Here is a 15,889-nt window from a genome sequence, read left to right as displayed (position 1 = left end):
TACTTAAATTCACTATAAGCTTGTTTAATTAATAAGTCAGTCAACTTAAGGAAAAATACTAATCAAGAGACAGCATGGGGGCTATCTGCAATTGTGAAAAATCATGAACACTCAAACACCTGAAATCGAGAAATCATTGCCTACGGGATAAAATTTCAAAATCCTTAGCATGGCATACATTTTGGCAGCAACCTCTACTTCCAGCTTTATTTCCTAGCCATGTAGCATCAGGTAAACAGAACTTCTTGCCATTCTGATATTTGTTCCTTCAGTATGTATCAAATGTCTGTGTGTCTGTGAGCCAGACACTGTTCTAAACTGTAGGGAGGGCAGCCCGCGTGACTCAGCGGTTTAGCGCTGACTTCAGCCCAGGGCCTGCCTCATCCTGGAGTCCTGGGATTGAGTCCCACGTTGGGCTCCCTGCATGGAGCCTGCTTCTCCCTCTGCCTGTGTCTCTGCCTCTCTCTCTCTCTCTCTCTGTGACTATCATAAATAAAAATTAAAAAAAAAAATAAACTGTAGGGATATCTTTATATCCCTAAGAGGGATATAAGAGTCTCTGCCACAAGGATTACACTCTGAGAAAGCAGACAATAAACAAGATAGAAAGGAAACAAGGTAAGGAAATAGAGTGAAGATAGTAGAGAAGAACCCTTCAGGTGAGGTAGTATTTTAGGGAGACCTAAAGAATGAGAGGTTGAACGAGCCATGTGAAGAGCTGGAGTAAGAGCATAAAAGGCAGAAAGTTGCAAAAGTCCTGAGATGGGAAAGAGACAACATAGCTGAAAAGTGTAGAGAGAACTTAATGGGAGGGAAAATTGGTGATGGAAGTCATTGGGAGACAGGCAGAGCAGGTGGTATTTTAATTTTATTCCAAGTGCAAAAATAAAGGTTTTGGGCAATGATATCACCAGCTGATTTTTTCCAAAGATCACATTACCTACTGTGGAGAATTAGTGCCTCCTAGTCTCAGTACAACCACTTTACCTGGAAACTACACAGCCTTAAAGGCCCAGTTCATATGGAAGCCTTCTTGCTCCCAGTCCTTTATAAACTTCCTAAGCACTTAGTGATAGCAATTGTCACTATCATAATGTAATTATATAAAGTAATTGTTGATAATTATTTTTCCTCTATTGCCAGCACCTTCTCTAATACTAGGTACACACATTTTTTTTTATTTTTATTTATTTATGATAGGAACACAGTGAGAGAGAGAGAGAGAGAGAGGCAGAGACACAGGCAGAGGGAGAAGCAGGCTCCATGCACCGGGAGCCCGACGTGGGATTCGATCCCGGGTCTCCAGGATCGCGCCCTGGGCCAAAGGCAGGCGCCAAACCGCTGCGCCACCCAGGGATCCCCGGTACACACATTATAACTGTTTGATTAAAAAATAATGTGAAAACCTGCAGTCCACTATTGCTGAAGGCCTACATCAGGATTCCGAACTTTGCGGGCAATATGGGTCTTGAAACACGAAATACCTACACCATTCCCAAAGAAGCCGGAGTCCCCATTTTGTTGAAAGCCATGAATTTTTTTTTCTTTTAAATTCCTGGAGGTGGTGGGAAGAGTTTGAGAGTTTATCTTTTAAAAAAAAAGGGGGGGGGGCGGGAGGATCCCTGGGTGGATCAGCGATTTGGCGCCTGCCTTTGATCCTGGGATCGAGACTCGCGTCGGGCTCCAGGCATGGAGCCTGCTTCTCCCTCCTCCTGTGTCTCTGCCTCTCTCTCTCTCTATGTCTATCATAAAATAAATAAATAAATCTTTAAAAAAAAAAAAAAGGCAGCCGATAGCCGTCTCAGCAATCCTAATTCACAACCAGATTAGCTTCCTTAAGAGAAATTCGCCGCTGCAGTACGAGCCAGACTCGGCTTTTTGAGCTAGCATTGCTGAATGAACTATTTTAAAAATGTTTCCATCACAGACCCAGCTAGCTGCTCCTCAAAACAGGTTACGGGTCTAGAAGTTTTGAGAGAGAAAAAAAATTCAACTTCCATTTCCTATGGAGTTCAAGGAGACAGAAAACAATCCTCCAATAGAGAAACTGGGCTGTGCTTCGCTGACTACAGTATTTCTCCTTGGCTGCCTTAATTAATAGGAAGCCGCTGCCTGCACCTACCCACTAGCTTGTCCCTTAGAGCACCACTCCATTCAGCTCGCCACCTGCTCAAGATGGCTACAGGAGCACTTCCGACATCTTCCGGAACTAGGCCCGCCTTCTTTTGCGTATTTTCACCGCGCCGGGGGCGGGACTTAGACTTAGCTTCTGATTGGTCAGCTTGACTAGTGACCTTTCCCCTCCGCGACAGTTTCCCGAGGTGCCTAGTGCCTGAGCGGCACCGACGGGAGTAAGAAGGCAGGCAAGATGGCGGACGTGCTGGACCTTCATGAGGCTGGGGGCGAGGATTTCGCCATGGATGAAGATGGGGACGGTGAGGACAGTGGAGGCAGCTGCGGGAAGCCGGGAAGGTGCGAAAGAAGGGAGTAATAGGAAAATAATTGCCCTTCCCGGCAGGGCGGATGGGAGTAGAACTGAGTTTCGATTGGATTAGAGACTGCGCCCCCTTCGGGAGGAATGGGGGCGGGACCGGGAGGGAAATGGGACTGGAGGTGGTGGGGCTGCTTTCAGATAATGCCTCCGTAAAGAGACTATTGTTGTAAATACCTGTTATTTTTGTTACTCATTCTTTCACTTCTGGGGATCCAGAGAGCATCCACAAATTGAAAGAAAAGGCAAAGAAACGGAAGGGCCGCGGCTTTGGCTCCGGTGAGTGTTTGTGGGGAAAATGGTGTAGAATGGCGACTGCTACGAGTTTTGGAGTCCCCATTCACACTCATGGGGAACAGTGGTAGAAGGGATTTCTGGTGATCTCTTGTATGTTCCATATAGAAGAAGGGTCTCGAGCGCGGATGCGTGAGGATTATGACAGTGTGGAGCAGGATGGAGATGAACCCGGACCGCAACGCTGTAAGTGAGATGGACGCTAGTGTATTATGGACCTATGAAATAAAACCCAGTAGGAATGGGGTCGGAGATACCTTAATCCACTCTTGTGATCTTGCTTGAAATTTTTCTTCTGTGCACAAAACTCTTTCCCTTCCCCAACAGCTGTTGAAGGCTGGATTCTCTTTGTCACTGGAGTCCATGAGGAAGCCACCGAAGAAGACATCCATGACAAATTTGCAGAATATGGGGAGATAAAAAACATCCACCTCAACCTGGACAGGCGTACAGGATACTTGAAGGTATCCTACTGTTGTTGCCTCTCTGCCCTCACAACCTTTAGACAGCTTTGGTAGTTCTCCCATGTTTTCTCTGATTGGCCAAAGAGAGCAAAGTTGAAATAAATGAGATTGAAAATTGATTTTGTCAGACACAGCAAAGAGATAGAAACATATTTTGAATATATACACAGTAAGGATATATGATGTACATCTGTTGTATATAAAATCTATAGATTTTTCTATTTGAGTATGAGTTTAGATCTGAGGAAGAAGATGCTCAGTAGTGTTTGGAATATGAGGGTTTTGATCTCTGTCTTTTCACTTATCCCAGGGGTATACTTTAGTTGAGTATGAAACATACAAGGAAGCCCAGGCTGCTATGGAGGGACTCAATGGCCAGGATTTGATGGGACAGCCGATCAGTGTGGACTGGTGTTTTGTTCGGGGTCCGCCAAAGGGCAAGAGGAGGTAAAGTGGAGAGGGCAAACTATCTTGGTGAAGGGAACATGAGCAGAACAGAATAAGGACATTGTATTATGTTCCTGATGGACCCTTCCTTTTCCCTAGAGGTGGCCGAAGACGCAGCAGGAGTCCAGACAGGAGGCGGCGCTGACAGGTCCTCTGTTGTCCAGATGTTCTCTCCAGAGATTCTATTTGACCATGCAGCCTTGGAGAAATAGGGCTGAGGTGGAACTCACTGTTTATATTTAATCTCTTATCCTACTTAGTGGGTTTTTTTTTTTTTGAATTATGAATAAATGTCCCATTTTTTGTTTTGTACATTTAAAATTACTTTTCTAACATTGCAAGCTCTGAAGCACTATTTACAGTAAGGTAGTATGGGTCACTATGAGGATACTTCTAAGGACTCAATTCTGTGTGACTTTCTACATTAGATATAATCTCAAGTCTCAGAGTCAAAGTATTTTTCTTAGAAGCTAAGAGAGCAGGGGTAGAAGTGAGGTGTTATAAAAGCTTAGTTACTTTGTTCCTGTATACTCTGTCTGAGCAAATGGATGTTATAGGAATGTGTCTTTTGTTTCTCCTGTCCTTTCTATTGCCACATTTGTTTGTACTTCCAGCTGTCTAAGGGTTTGCATTTCCTGTCGGGGCATTCTCTCAGAATCTTTTTTCCTTAGAAGAGTCTATACTGAGTTCTTGGTGCCTTCTTTGACAGCCAAGGGTAAAGGCCCCATAGAAGAGAGGATCCAGAGGAGCATTGAGAAGGCCGAAAGGGAAAAGGATTTGGCTGAGGCTGGGGGAGACTTCATTTAGCATGGTGGGAGAGAACCAGTACCACAGCCCAGTAGGTAATAAGGTGTCTGGCAGAAGAGGAAGGTCAGCAAGACAATCAGGGCCAGTCGCAGGGCCTGCAGATGTACACAGGAGCGGTTGTCTAAGGAGCGGCGGAGGGCAAATTCACTGGCAGGGGCTGGGATTTTAGAAAACATACTCAAATTCAGAATCACTCAGTTTCTGAATTGAGTGTAGAGTGAACAGATGAATAGGCAGAGATGATGAGCTGGAGCTCTCCTGATACAGGGAAGAGGATATGACAAATAGGTGGTAATGCTGCAAATCCTCTTCTTCCCCACCTGGGAATATATGCTCCCCCCCCCCCCCCCAGGATTATGACAGACATGCTGGAGAAGAGGTTTTGATTGAGGTGTGGTGTTCTATGAAGCTACTGAGTCTACTTGAAGACTTGACGGTGTCTAAGACTAAAGCAGAATACTAATCACCTTTCTCCTTAATCCTTGCCCAGCTAACTCAGCTTCAGAGGGTGGCTAGAGGCTGGTTAGAATTGAAGGCATTTAGAAAATACTGGCAGCATCAGGTACTGGGGTATGGTTATGATACCATTTTTGGTTTGACAGCTGTCAGTCAGGCTAGAAGCAGTAGTTTTTAGGGTATGGATTGGAGCCCAGGGATTGTAGTCTCACCGTAGTTCCCCTTCCTTGTCTGGAGACCAGACACACTACTGAGGACATGGGCTATAGCAGATGGTCATGGCTGTCAGTGGCAGCAGAAAGAGGCAGCAGAAGGTGAAGAGGTTATAGGTGATCTCTTGCCATCAAAGCTGCCTTTGGTGACACACTGAGTGAAGGGGACTGGGCCAGCTTGGTGGACAGTGTGGAACAGGAACAGCTAGAGAGGAGTTTGAGGACTATTAGAACTGGTCCCCCTTCTCCCTTCCCTCCAGTCACGCAATTCCAATTCATCCTTCCTTCTCTGCAGAGCTGTGTAGTGCTGCGTCCATCCATAGTGCCATATTTAAAAGGTTAAAAACTTGAGAATTTCTATCTTCCCCTTAGGCTATGTAGCTAATCATTTAAGTTTGTTAAATCCTGGGACTTAAGGAATCTTGCCTTCTCAAGTACCATTCTAAAGTCCATTGCACTTTGCAAAAGAATATTTCTGCCACCTCACCAACATTTTTAGCTGAAATGATTTTTCTGATGTGTCTAAATCTGTGGAAGAATTTTTGTATAAAATGGGTGCTGCTAAAATTTCAGGCCATTTTGCAGCCACTCTGTGAAGTGACCTTTAGTAAATAGTCTTATGTACAATAACTATTACAGTGAAACAATATTAATAAAATTTAACATTTTCCAAATGCTGTTGGCTGCTCCTCCCCCTTTTTGGTAAATTGTTGAGTTTTGGGTTTGAATCTTAGAGTATTTTTCAGTTTAGAGCTTCAGGGTTAGTACCTTGGTTCAGGTAAGGCAGATTGAGTCACTGTTTGATAAAAGGCAAGCCTAGTGGATGTCAGGTTCCTAGAGCTAAGGCATTGGGAAAGTGATTTCAGCAGGCCTGAGGGACTTTTAGGAAAGGTGAATAGTATCAGCCAGACATACAGGTTTATAAACACAAGCTTGGAGATATGATCAGCTACTCTTGAGCTAGTTGGGAAGTGGTCTTTCCTGTTCCCCTGTCTTGATTCCATATATTTCTGGGGTTTTGTTTGGTGGTTTGGTTGTTTTGCACTGTACCTAGATACAGCTGACAAATTGTGAAAAGGAGTTTAAAATAGGCAAGGCTCCTGGACTTAAGAGCTTGGTCTGTTTCTTCTCTTCCTTCCCCGTTATATGCAATTTTCCACCTACCACAGAAACCTTCCTTTCTACTACTTGTGATATTTAGAAACTTGAGCCTTCAAAGATAATTTGTAACCACTCCAGTACTCCTTCACTACACTAACACCACAGTTATAAAAAGGTTGTTTTTTTTTTTTAATTGACCTATTAGTCCTTGGAGCAGCATTAACATTTTATTTATTTATTTATTTATTTATTTATTTATTTATTTATTTATTTATTTATTTTATAATTTTTATTTATTTATTATAGTCATAGAGAGAGAGAGAGAGGCAGAGACATAGGCAGAGGGAGAAGCAGGCTCCATGCACCGGGAGCCTGACGTGGGATTCGATCCTGGGTCTCCAGGATCGCGCCCTGGGCCAAAGGCAGGCGCCAAACCGCTGCGCCACCCAGGGATCCCAGTATTAACATTTTAAATACAACATATGGGCAATGTAGAATTTATACAAGAGGATGGTAATTTGGAACCAAAAATAGCACCGTTTGCACATGTAATGTCATCAGTTTGCCATTGAAGCAGATGGAGATTGCAGTTGTCAGAATGTAAGAAAGGATAAAACTATACAATATCTTGTGGCCCGTTAGTTTCAAGTGATTTAGCCAAAGTCCTATAGCTAGAGTTAGTAGTAGAGCCTAGACTCAGAAAAAACAGAGCAACGAAAGCAGGCTTCTAACCTCCCAGTCCACATCTAAAACTTGCTTCATATAAACTAATACCTTTTGCACTGAGGAAGCAGTGCTGCTTTTTAATGCTTTGGGTAGCAGAGGTCCTGTTTGCAACATTGTTGGAAGTACTATTTTTTGTCTTAGAACTAGAATCAGACTAACTTTGTAGTTACATTTCTAATATTTGAGGATTTAAGGATCAATTTTTAAATCTGATTCTATAATGCATTATCATTCCAGAGCCCCTTCTAGATAATATCCTAATCCCGGTCCCCAAGATGCTGCTCTACTTCCCTTCAGAGGGTGGTGGTGATTTTGATTTTGGTCTTATAGGAATTGCTTCATATTTTGTTTTCTTCCCCTAAATTTCTAGTTCATTGTCAATATTTGAGATTTGATAACTGGTACTCAAGTCCAGATGCTCCGTTTTCTTTCTAGTTTTCATAATAAAGCTAGAGTGAAAAAGTACTAATCTTTGTCACTCTACCTTCTACCTTGATGACTCTCCACGGCCCTCAGGATAAAGCACAAGCTGAATATCTGTAATCTGGCTCTTCCTTCCCATCCAGGCTCATTACCCATTTGTCTAGCCCTCAACTTTAGCTGCAACCACTTTGATTCCTCTACCTTCCACCCTCCCCAGCATTCCTTCTGCTTCAACTTGTCTGACACCTCTCTCATTTTAACAATCAATTTTAACATCTTTGAGAAGTTTTCCCTGACCAAGAGTGGGTGAAACATCCTCAATGTTCTTTAGCCCCTTATGCTTACTTTTAGCATAATGCTTGACTGCATGCTGTACTATATAATTGGACACTAACATGTCTTTTGCACTAAGTCTAAGTTTACTGAAGGCAGGTCTTTGCTGCTCAATCCTTGATAGAGCATTTGAATGTACCTGGGGTGATGTACATTATTTATTGAATGGAAGAGTGAATTTCCACAGAGTTTTAACCAAAGCCCCTGATTTCACTGTCTTTATAGGCCTTCATAAATGTTTAATCCCTAGAGTTTTCTGCAACGGTCTCCTGAAGAAGATGGAACTGGGAGGATGCAAAAAGATGGGAGCCAAGCATAGCAAAACAAAGTTAAAGGAAGAGGCATAGACTGGCTGCCTGAGTGGCTCAGTCGGTTAAGCGTTTGCATAGCTAGGGGGGCTGTTGTTTTTTTAAGATTTTATTTATTTATGCATGAGAGAGGCAGAGACAGAGGCAGAGGGAGAAGCAGGCTCCTTACAGGGAGCCTGATGCAGAGCTCCATCCCTGGACCCAGGATCACGACCTGAGCCAAAGGCAGATGCTCAACTGCTGAGCTACCCAGGCAGGTGTACCCGTACCCGCACCTGGGGTACTGCTTTTAAGAGGTAGGCTCTTAATAGAGATACAGATTAACATGCAGTGATCTTAATTTGCAAAACAGAGGCTCTCCTCTGAAGATTAATGGGTGAACACTGGCCAAACACACTCCTTGACTCCAAACACTCCTGTGTACCCAAATTCTTGTCCAGTCTAGGCTTGAGTCCCAAGAAGTCACTCACCTGGGGCAAGGTGAGCAGGAAGTTGTCCCCAGAAGTTTCCTTCCAGCTGAGCGGGGTCCAAGTGGGTGGAGTACAGCCTCCTGGTGGTCGAGTCCAATGACCACTGGCAGAAAAGCTGCAGCATACATGGCCATTAGTTTCAGAAACCTGAGTGTCCGACAAGCAATGTCCCCAGCCAGCCACTGAACAGTGGTATTGCAAATGGCATCTAGGGCCATAACCACAAAAGTCACTAGTAAGTCTGCAGCTGCAAAGTGGGCAAAGAGTTGTATATGGGAGGGGCGGAGATGACTGGGTTGTGGCAGGGTCACTGACCACAGGGTGGCCAGGTTCGCTCCAGCTGAAGAAATGAACAGCACAATGGTCACTCCCACTCGGACCTTGGCCACAGCTGAGAAGGTGGGCAGCTCTGAGCCCTCCATCTCTACTTCCTATCCTGCCCAGACCTCCTCCCCTGCTGCTAATCCCTGAGGGGTGCCATTGCCTACACACATGGTGACCTGGAAGGGAAAGGGATGGGAGGATGAGATATAAGTATGAAGAGGTTAGCTTTGTCCAGTGATTCTTCGTCCTCATTAGGATCTTTGGTCCACTAAAGCTTCTGTCTCCGGAGACTCCCATCTATATCCTGGAGGTCACATGCCCAACTGTCAGGCTCCTGCAGCGAACAGGGATCTGGTACTGGCGTCTACCTCCATAGACTTCTTTGGCCCCTACAGCCGCAGCGCGTGTGCGTGTGTGTTTGGGGATGGGGAGGGCGTGTCTTGGAAGCTTCCGGGGGTCAATCCCATTCCAGCAGCGGAGGATAGATGCTGCTGTGCCTTCTTGCCCCGCCCCTACACCTGCAAGCCCCGCCCCCGGTCCAGAATATTTAAAGAATGTACCGCCGGAGGAGGCGTGCTTCGGAAATGGAGGCCATCCAATCAGAGTATATTCTGACAGAGACACACTCCAAAACGCCGGTGGTGGTTGAGAGACAAACGCTTCTCGTTCTGAAATTCCGAGGCCGGCCTCACTCGCTCGCTTTTCGGGCGATATTCGTCCCTCGCGAGACACCGTTGATCGTCCAGGAAGCGTGACGAGGGGCGGGAAGTGGGGCGGAAGTGAGGCGGGAGCTACGGAGCCGGGGCTGTCGCTGTCATGGACGCCTGGGTTCGCTTCAGTGCTCAGAGCCAGGCTCGGGAGCGGCTGTGTAGGTGCGGCCCGAACACGGGTGGGGGTGGGGACAGAAGAAGATCCTCGTGAGGCGAGGTCCGTTCACACTACGGGGGTCAAAAAGGGTCAGCTCAGGCTACGGGGGCCCGGACGGACCGCCAGGCGCTGATTTGAGCGGGCCGTGGGATGATTCGTTTCTGCTCTGCCGAGAAATGGGGAAACTGAGGCACGAGTGGGCCAGCGGGGAGGCCGCTCAGCGCTGCCATGTCCATATGAGACCAACACCTTACTCACTGGGCGGTGGTGGCGTGAGGGGCATTCTCCCCGCGATGGGTAGCCAGGCTCTACCCCCAGAGCTGACCGGCTCCAAGTTCCCTGGTCCCCTCATCCTGCTGTCATCCGGGAACTCCTCTGCCTCCGCCCTGTTTTCCGGTCTCGATTCTGCCAAAGGGCCTTGAAAGCCCCTGGTTCACCTGTTCTGAAGAGTAATCTGCTCTCCACCTGTCCCCACTCCCTTAGTATCCCGTACGTGCTCACCCTGCTGTGCCTGTGATGGACCCTCTGCTGCCGTCGCGGTCCCCTTCAGACTTCATCATCGCCAGATCTCTTAGTTTCTCAACTACAAGTAGTGCCCTTCAACCCCTTCTCTAGGCTCCTTTCTATCCTTACGCCTTCCCTTCCCCTGGCCTGAGGGAGAAACAGTAAGAGATGGGCATAATGAGGAGAAAAGGGAATGGCCTCAAACTGGGGAAAGGGGAAGTCAGTTCTTTCCTTTTGGAAGACGATTTTGAGAGGAGGTTAGGGACGTCTCCACCTTACCTTGCTGGCCTCTCCTCCAGGGCTGCCCAGTATGCCTGCTCCCTTCTTGGCCATGCACTGCAGAAACACGGGGCCAGTCCTGAGTTACAGAAACAAATTCGACAATTGGAGGGTCATCTGAGCCTAGGAAGAAAGCGTAAGTAACCGTGCTTTTGCTTTTATTACTGCATCCCCAGCTATTCTTCCTAGTCCTTTCTTCCCATTGTTGACCTTCTCTGTCAGTTCTTCCCCCTCTTTCAGCTCTGCACTTACCCTCTGCATGCCTCTTGATTGAGAGAAGAGAGCAGGGGTAAGAGACTAATGAAGGATTGGAGAGAATGGGGCAAGTTTCAGAAAACCAAACTGGGATATAAATTAACTAAAATTTGAAGAAAAAAAATATTTTTGAACTTTTTTTTCTTTTTTAAAAAAATTGTAATTATTATTTCTGTCACTTGCTCGACTTTCACCTACTTGTTTCCTCTTTCTCTGCGTCTCACTCTGTTTGCCTCTACTTCCAAATCTTTGCTTCTCCTTGGTAATCTCCACAAGTTCTACGCCTGGGTAACTCAGCAGATGCCCTTGAGTCAGCCAAACGAGCTGTGCACTTATCAGATGTTGTCCTGAGATTCTGCATCACTGTTAGTCACCTCAATCGAGCCTTGTACTTCGCCTGTGACAATGTCCTGTGGGCTGGAAAATCTGGACTAGCCCCTCGCGTGGATCAGGAGAAGTGGGCCCAGCGTTCATTCAGGTTTGATATCCTTTTATCCTACAAGACCTTTTGTATTTCTCATACTGTATGGCTTGCCTTTTATGAGAGAACGATCTTTCAGGGTCTTCCCAGAATATACACATCTTAATCACTTGGCTTCCGGTCTTCATTTAGATTTTAAACTATCAGAGAATAGTGAATGGAGGCAGATGGAAGACAGATGCCCTTCCATGATGAATGACTAAGATTGGGCAAGATAAGACATTATATTGCTTTAAATCTGCTATCTATGCCACAGGTTATGCCTCTCACTGCTTGCTCATTCATTCATTCTAAAAATATTTAGGAGGCGCTTACTATGTGTCAGGGAATAAAGCACAGAGCCAGATATGCTTCCCACTCTCACTAAGCTTCTGGTCTACTGGGGGAGTCATATTAAGACACGACCAAACCAGGTATTTGTGGAAATGTACAGGGTGTTATAAGATATATAACAAGGAGAGCTGATTTTGATTGAAAGGCCAAAACTTCTGAAAACTCTTTGAGAAGTAATGTATTATTTTATTTTTTAAAAAAGGTTTTATTTATTCATGAGAGACAGAGAAAGAGGCAGAAACATTTGCAGAGGGAGAAGCAGACTCCCTGTAGGGAGCCTGATGTGAGACTCGGTCTGGGCACTTCAGGATCACACCATGAACCAATGGCAGACACTCAACCACTGAACCACCCAGGCGTCCCTGAGAAGTAACGTTTTCATTCAGACTTGAAGTCTAAATAGAAGTTAGTCATGGGATCCCTGGGTGGCGCAGCGGTTTAGCACCTGCCTTTGGCCCAGGGCGCGATCCTGGAGACCCGGGATCGAATCCCACGTCGGGCTCCCGGTGCATGGAGCCTGCTTCTCCCTCTGCCTGTGTCTCTGCCTCTCTCTCTCTCTCTCTCTCTCTGTGTGTGTGTGTGACTATCATAAATAAATAAAAATTAAAAAAAAAAAATATATATATATATATATATAAAAAAGAAGTTAGTCAAAGCAAACAGCAGCAGAGAAGACCTTCTCAAACAGAAGATAACCCATTCTAAGGCTTTAAACCAAAAAAGATTTTGTGGAATTAGAGAAAGAGAAAGAAAGACAGCATGTTGGAGAGTATTGAGTGAAGGGCATAAGTTTAAATTGGAGATATGGACGGGACCAGATCATTCATGCAAGGCCTCTTAGGCAATGTAGGATTTTTGGGTTAGTTTTGTTTAAATTTTATCCTAAGTACAATGGGTTCTGAATAGGGATGTGACATGATTCAGATTGTGTTTAAAGAACATCTCTCTTGCTGCAGTGGAAAATGGATTGCAGTAGGGCAAAAGAGAAGGAGATACCCTAATATGGCAAGAGATGTTGTTGGCTTGGACTAAGGCACCACCGAGACACCCCTAAATTTCATTTTAAATAGGATAGGAAGAAATCCGTGGAGAGTTTAGAAGGAGAGTAATGGTGTGATTCACTATGTGAAATTAGATTGTTGGGGGATAGGGGACAAGAGTGGCCATGGAAAGACCAATCAAATAACTAAAGCAGTAGTTCGAGTAAGAGGTGCTGGTGGCTGAGACTGTGCTGGTGTGGTATAAGAGAAATGTGATTGGATTCAGGAGGTGTTTTTTGAGGTAGGACAATTATATTGAGTTCAGACCACTATTGTCAGAGTGGATTTAAAAAAACATAGGTTGTTGGCATGCCTGCATAGCTCAGTCAGTTTAGCATCCGACTCTTGGTTTCGGCTCAGGTCTTGATCTCATGGTTGGTTAATTGGTTGTGGGATCGAGCCCCTTCCTCCTCTACCTCAGACTCCGTACTTAGTGCAAGTCTGCTTCAGATTCTTTCTTGGGCAGCCTGGATGGCTCAGCGGTTTAGTGCCGCCTTCAGCCCAGGGCATGATCCTGGAGACCCAGGATTGAGTCCCGCGTCGGGATCCCTACATGAAGCCTGCTTCTCCCTCTGCCTGTGTCTCTGCCTCTCTCTCTCTCTCTTTTTTTCTCTCTCTCTCACTCTCTCTTAAATAAATAAAATCTTTAAAACAACAATAGCATAGACTGTTTAATGGTTTGTTTTTTAAGTAGGCTCCATGCCCAGTGTGGGGCCTGAACCCAGGACCCTGAGATCAAGACCTAAACTGAGACCAAGAGTTGCACTCTTAACTGACTGAGCCACCCAGGTGCCTTGTTTGCTTGTTCTTAAGTAATCTTTACACACAGTTTGGGACTTAAACTCATTACTCAAAGATGAAGAGTTGCTTTACTGACTGAGCCAGCCAGGTGCCCCAAACATAGACTGTTCTTAAGGAATTAATAAGTCTAACACATCTAACAAGTTGCTTAACACTTCTGGGCCTCACTTTTTGTTTATGTTTGTTTTAACAAAAAGATGGGATTTAAAAGATCTACAATGTGTTCCAGTCTCTGAAACGACTGAAGCTTGTTCTCCGAAAACATTTGCATCATTACATTATCGTTCAGGTTGAATGTGTGTGTGCTAATGGGTTGCCAAGTGGACAAGTGAAATTTGAGGTTGTTCTTGGAAGGTTTGATGATGCTCATGATTTTAAGCCAGGATCTTAAGGTACATGTAAATGCAGATTAGTTATAGAAAGCTGGGAAGACATTCCTAATTGTGGGTAATAGCACTTACTGCTGGTGTTTTAATGTATAATTCCTTTGCACCATGGGGGGAAAATGTTTAAGTGTTCTGTTTGATGTGCTAAGTGGCTATATGTGCCTTTACTGATTTTCCTGGCCTGTTTGTCTCAGGTACTATCTGTTTTCCCTCATCATGAATTTGAGCCGTGATGCTTATGAAATTCGCCTACTGATGGAACAAGAGTCTTCAGCTTATAGCCGGCGGCTGAAGGGCTCTGGAGGAGGAGCCATGGGAGGAACTGAAACTGCAGGACCTGGGGGTCCAGGGACTCCAGGAGGAGGTTTGCCTCAACTAGCTCTTAAGCTACAGCTCCGAGTCCTGCTCTTAGCTCGGGTTCTTCGAGGTCATCCCCCACTTCTGCTGGATGTGGTCAGAAATGCCTGTGATCTTTTCATTCCACTGGACAAACTAGGCCTCTGGCGCTGTGGCCCTGGGATTGTGGGGCTTTGTGGCCTCGTGTCCTCCATCCTGTCTATTCTTACCCTAATCTGCCCTTGGCTACGACTCAAGCCCTGATATTCTGGTACAAGATGAGGAGGGGATCTGAATTGGTAAGATGGAATCTTAGATCATCCCAAGTGCACCAGCCTCATTCTAATTGTACTCATTGGTTAAAGTTAAAATCCCAAGATTTAGGGGTAGAGGGAGGAGCTTTGGGGAAGGTGAGGTGAAGAACAGGGACTTGTGAAATCAATGGGATGATTCTAACATTTGGATCTTCTGGAGCTTTTGTTTTTTCCTCCTTCATTGCGATGTCTTTGTCTCCCTTGACCCCCTTTTACTTTGTGTCTCTTAAGTCTATCTAAGATTCTGTATCTGCATTTTTTTTTATCTTCTCTATTTGCTGTCCTAGGAATTTAATCAGCAGAATTACTTTTTTGATAGGGAAGGTAGAAGGTGTGGTCTGTAAGGTTCTAACTGCTGTTTTCTTTCTCCTCACAAAGGTGACTTGTGGCAGATTTTACCCCTTCCGATGCCACCAAATCACAATTTTAGAGACTCTGTATCCCAGTGGACTCTCTCCTCATGCACCAGAGATGATTTGGTACTTCCTCCTTTATGTCTACCTCACCAGCCTCCCTCCTGACTTGGCCCTTTTCCCTCTACTCACATCTGCAGATTTCTGCTTACACTTTTATTTCAGGGCTTTATTCCCTAGCCTGTTCTCACCCTTTCCTTGCCTATCCAGAAGGATGCTGTGTCTAGCATCTTGCTGTAAATACTGTACAGTGATTCTGTGTAAATAGCTGTGGCCATGCCCACGATGAAGAGCAAGCCTTCTAGGTCAGCACATTAAAGATCAGTTTGCTCATCGATGTTTGGTTTGGTCCTGTGTGTTCTGGTTATTGGAGGTCTCTAATTCCTGTTACAGGGTGTGGGTTCTCCATGGGATTAGCCAGTAGTATCATCACCCACAGGCTTTTATTGAGCACTTACACTATGCAGGGCATAATACTAAGGTGGCGATACAATAAGCTAAGAAGCTCCGTGGTCCCAACTTTAGAAGTTATAGTCTAGTTAAGAAGATGGGGTCTAGGGACGCCTGGGCGGCTCAGCGGTTGAGTGTCTGCCTTTGGCTCAAGGCATGATCCTGGGATTGAGTCCCATGTTAGGCTCTCTGCATGGAGCCTGCTTCTCCCTCTGCCTTTGTCTCTGCCTCTGTCTTTCTGTGTCTCTCATGAATAAATAAATATTTTTTAAAAAGAATAAATAAATAAAATCTTTAAAAAAAAGAAGATGGGGTCTAATAATTCAAGTAATTCTACGGATTCCATAACACACACCCCACACCAGTTCATAGTTTGTAGTCCTTCTAAAAGGTATGATGCTGCAAGACAGCACAGGCTGAGTCACAGACAGAACTAAGTGAAATGAGACTGGCAAGGTTTGGTTTGTGGGCTGGCTGTGTTCACATGTTGGGACTCCCCTGTGTGGGAGGGGAAATGATATCACTGTCACCAGCTCTTTCATTTTCCATATCCCAGGGTGAGATAAATAAGATT

At 45.2% G+C, this 15,889-nt stretch overlaps 2 protein-coding genes and 1 pseudogene across 4 annotated transcripts; 2 read left to right on the top strand and 1 right to left on the bottom strand.

Annotated features, from left to right (window-relative positions):
• Positions 1–2,323: 2,323 nt before the first annotated feature.
• RBM8A (RNA binding motif protein 8A) lies at positions 2,324–4,008 on the top strand. Of its 2 annotated transcripts, none has more exons than XM_055312740.1 (6): positions 2,324–2,435; positions 2,711–2,770; positions 2,897–2,971; positions 3,113–3,249; positions 3,560–3,696; positions 3,796–4,008. In XM_055312740.1, exons 1-6 carry the CDS (start codon positions 2,369–2,371, stop codon positions 3,839–3,841), a joined length of 522 nt encoding a protein of 173 aa, XP_055168715.1. In that variant the 5' UTR covers positions 2,324–2,368; the 3' UTR covers positions 3,842–4,008. The 2 variants fall into 2 exon arrangements, with proteins under 2 accessions (XP_055168715.1, XP_055168714.1); XM_055312739.1 differs by having other exon boundaries at positions 2,894–2,971.
• A 153-nt stretch (positions 4,009–4,161) lies between these two features.
• Positions 4,162–9,297, bottom strand: LOC129501550 (gonadotropin-releasing hormone II receptor-like; annotated as a pseudogene).
• Positions 9,298–9,456: 159 nt separating this feature from the next.
• PEX11B (peroxisomal biogenesis factor 11 beta) lies at positions 9,457–15,200 on the top strand. Of its 2 annotated transcripts, XM_055312709.1 has the most exons (5): positions 9,457–9,728; positions 10,527–10,642; positions 11,038–11,239; positions 13,997–14,437; positions 14,831–15,200. In XM_055312709.1, the coding sequence occupies exons 1-4, from the start codon at positions 9,673–9,675 to the stop codon at positions 14,400–14,402; spliced, it is 780 nt and encodes a 259-aa protein (XP_055168684.1). In that variant the 5' UTR covers positions 9,457–9,672; the 3' UTR covers positions 14,403–14,437; positions 14,831–15,200. The 2 variants fall into 2 exon arrangements, with proteins under 2 accessions (XP_055168684.1, XP_055168683.1); XM_055312708.1 differs by having other exon boundaries at positions 9,458–9,728; positions 13,997–15,200.
• Positions 15,201–15,889: the final 689 nt, after the last annotated feature.

Source organism: Nyctereutes procyonoides, unplaced genomic scaffold (genome assembly GCF_905146905.1).
Source record: "Nyctereutes procyonoides isolate TBG_1078 unplaced genomic scaffold, NYPRO_anot_genome, whole genome shotgun sequence".
In the NCBI taxonomy this organism is placed as follows: domain Eukaryota; kingdom Metazoa; phylum Chordata; class Mammalia; order Carnivora; family Canidae; genus Nyctereutes; species Nyctereutes procyonoides.
Note: the sequence above shows the minus strand (reverse complement) of the source record. Positions and strands in the feature narration are given on the sequence as shown.

Coding starts and splice junctions, on each gene's coding strand:
- RBM8A (XM_055312739.1), top strand. CDS start 2,369: ATGGCGGACGTGCTGGACCTTCATGAGGCTGGGGGCGAGGATTTCGCC. Junction 2,771..2,893: donor GGGCCGCGGCTTTGGCTCCG/GTGAGTGTTTGT, acceptor TGTTCCATATAG/AAGAAGGGTCTCGAGCGCGG. Junction 3,250..3,559: donor GGCGTACAGGATACTTGAAG/GTATCCTACTGT, acceptor CACTTATCCCAG/GGGTATACTTTAGTTGAGTA.
- PEX11B (XM_055312709.1), top strand. CDS start 9,673: ATGGACGCCTGGGTTCGCTTCAGTGCTCAGAGCCAGGCTCGGGAGCGG. Junction 9,729..10,526: donor GCTCGGGAGCGGCTGTGTAG/GTGCGGCCCGAA, acceptor CCTCTCCTCCAG/GGCTGCCCAGTATGCCTGCT. Junction 11,240..13,996: donor TGGGCCCAGCGTTCATTCAG/GTTTGATATCCT, acceptor TGTTTGTCTCAG/GTACTATCTGTTTTCCCTCA.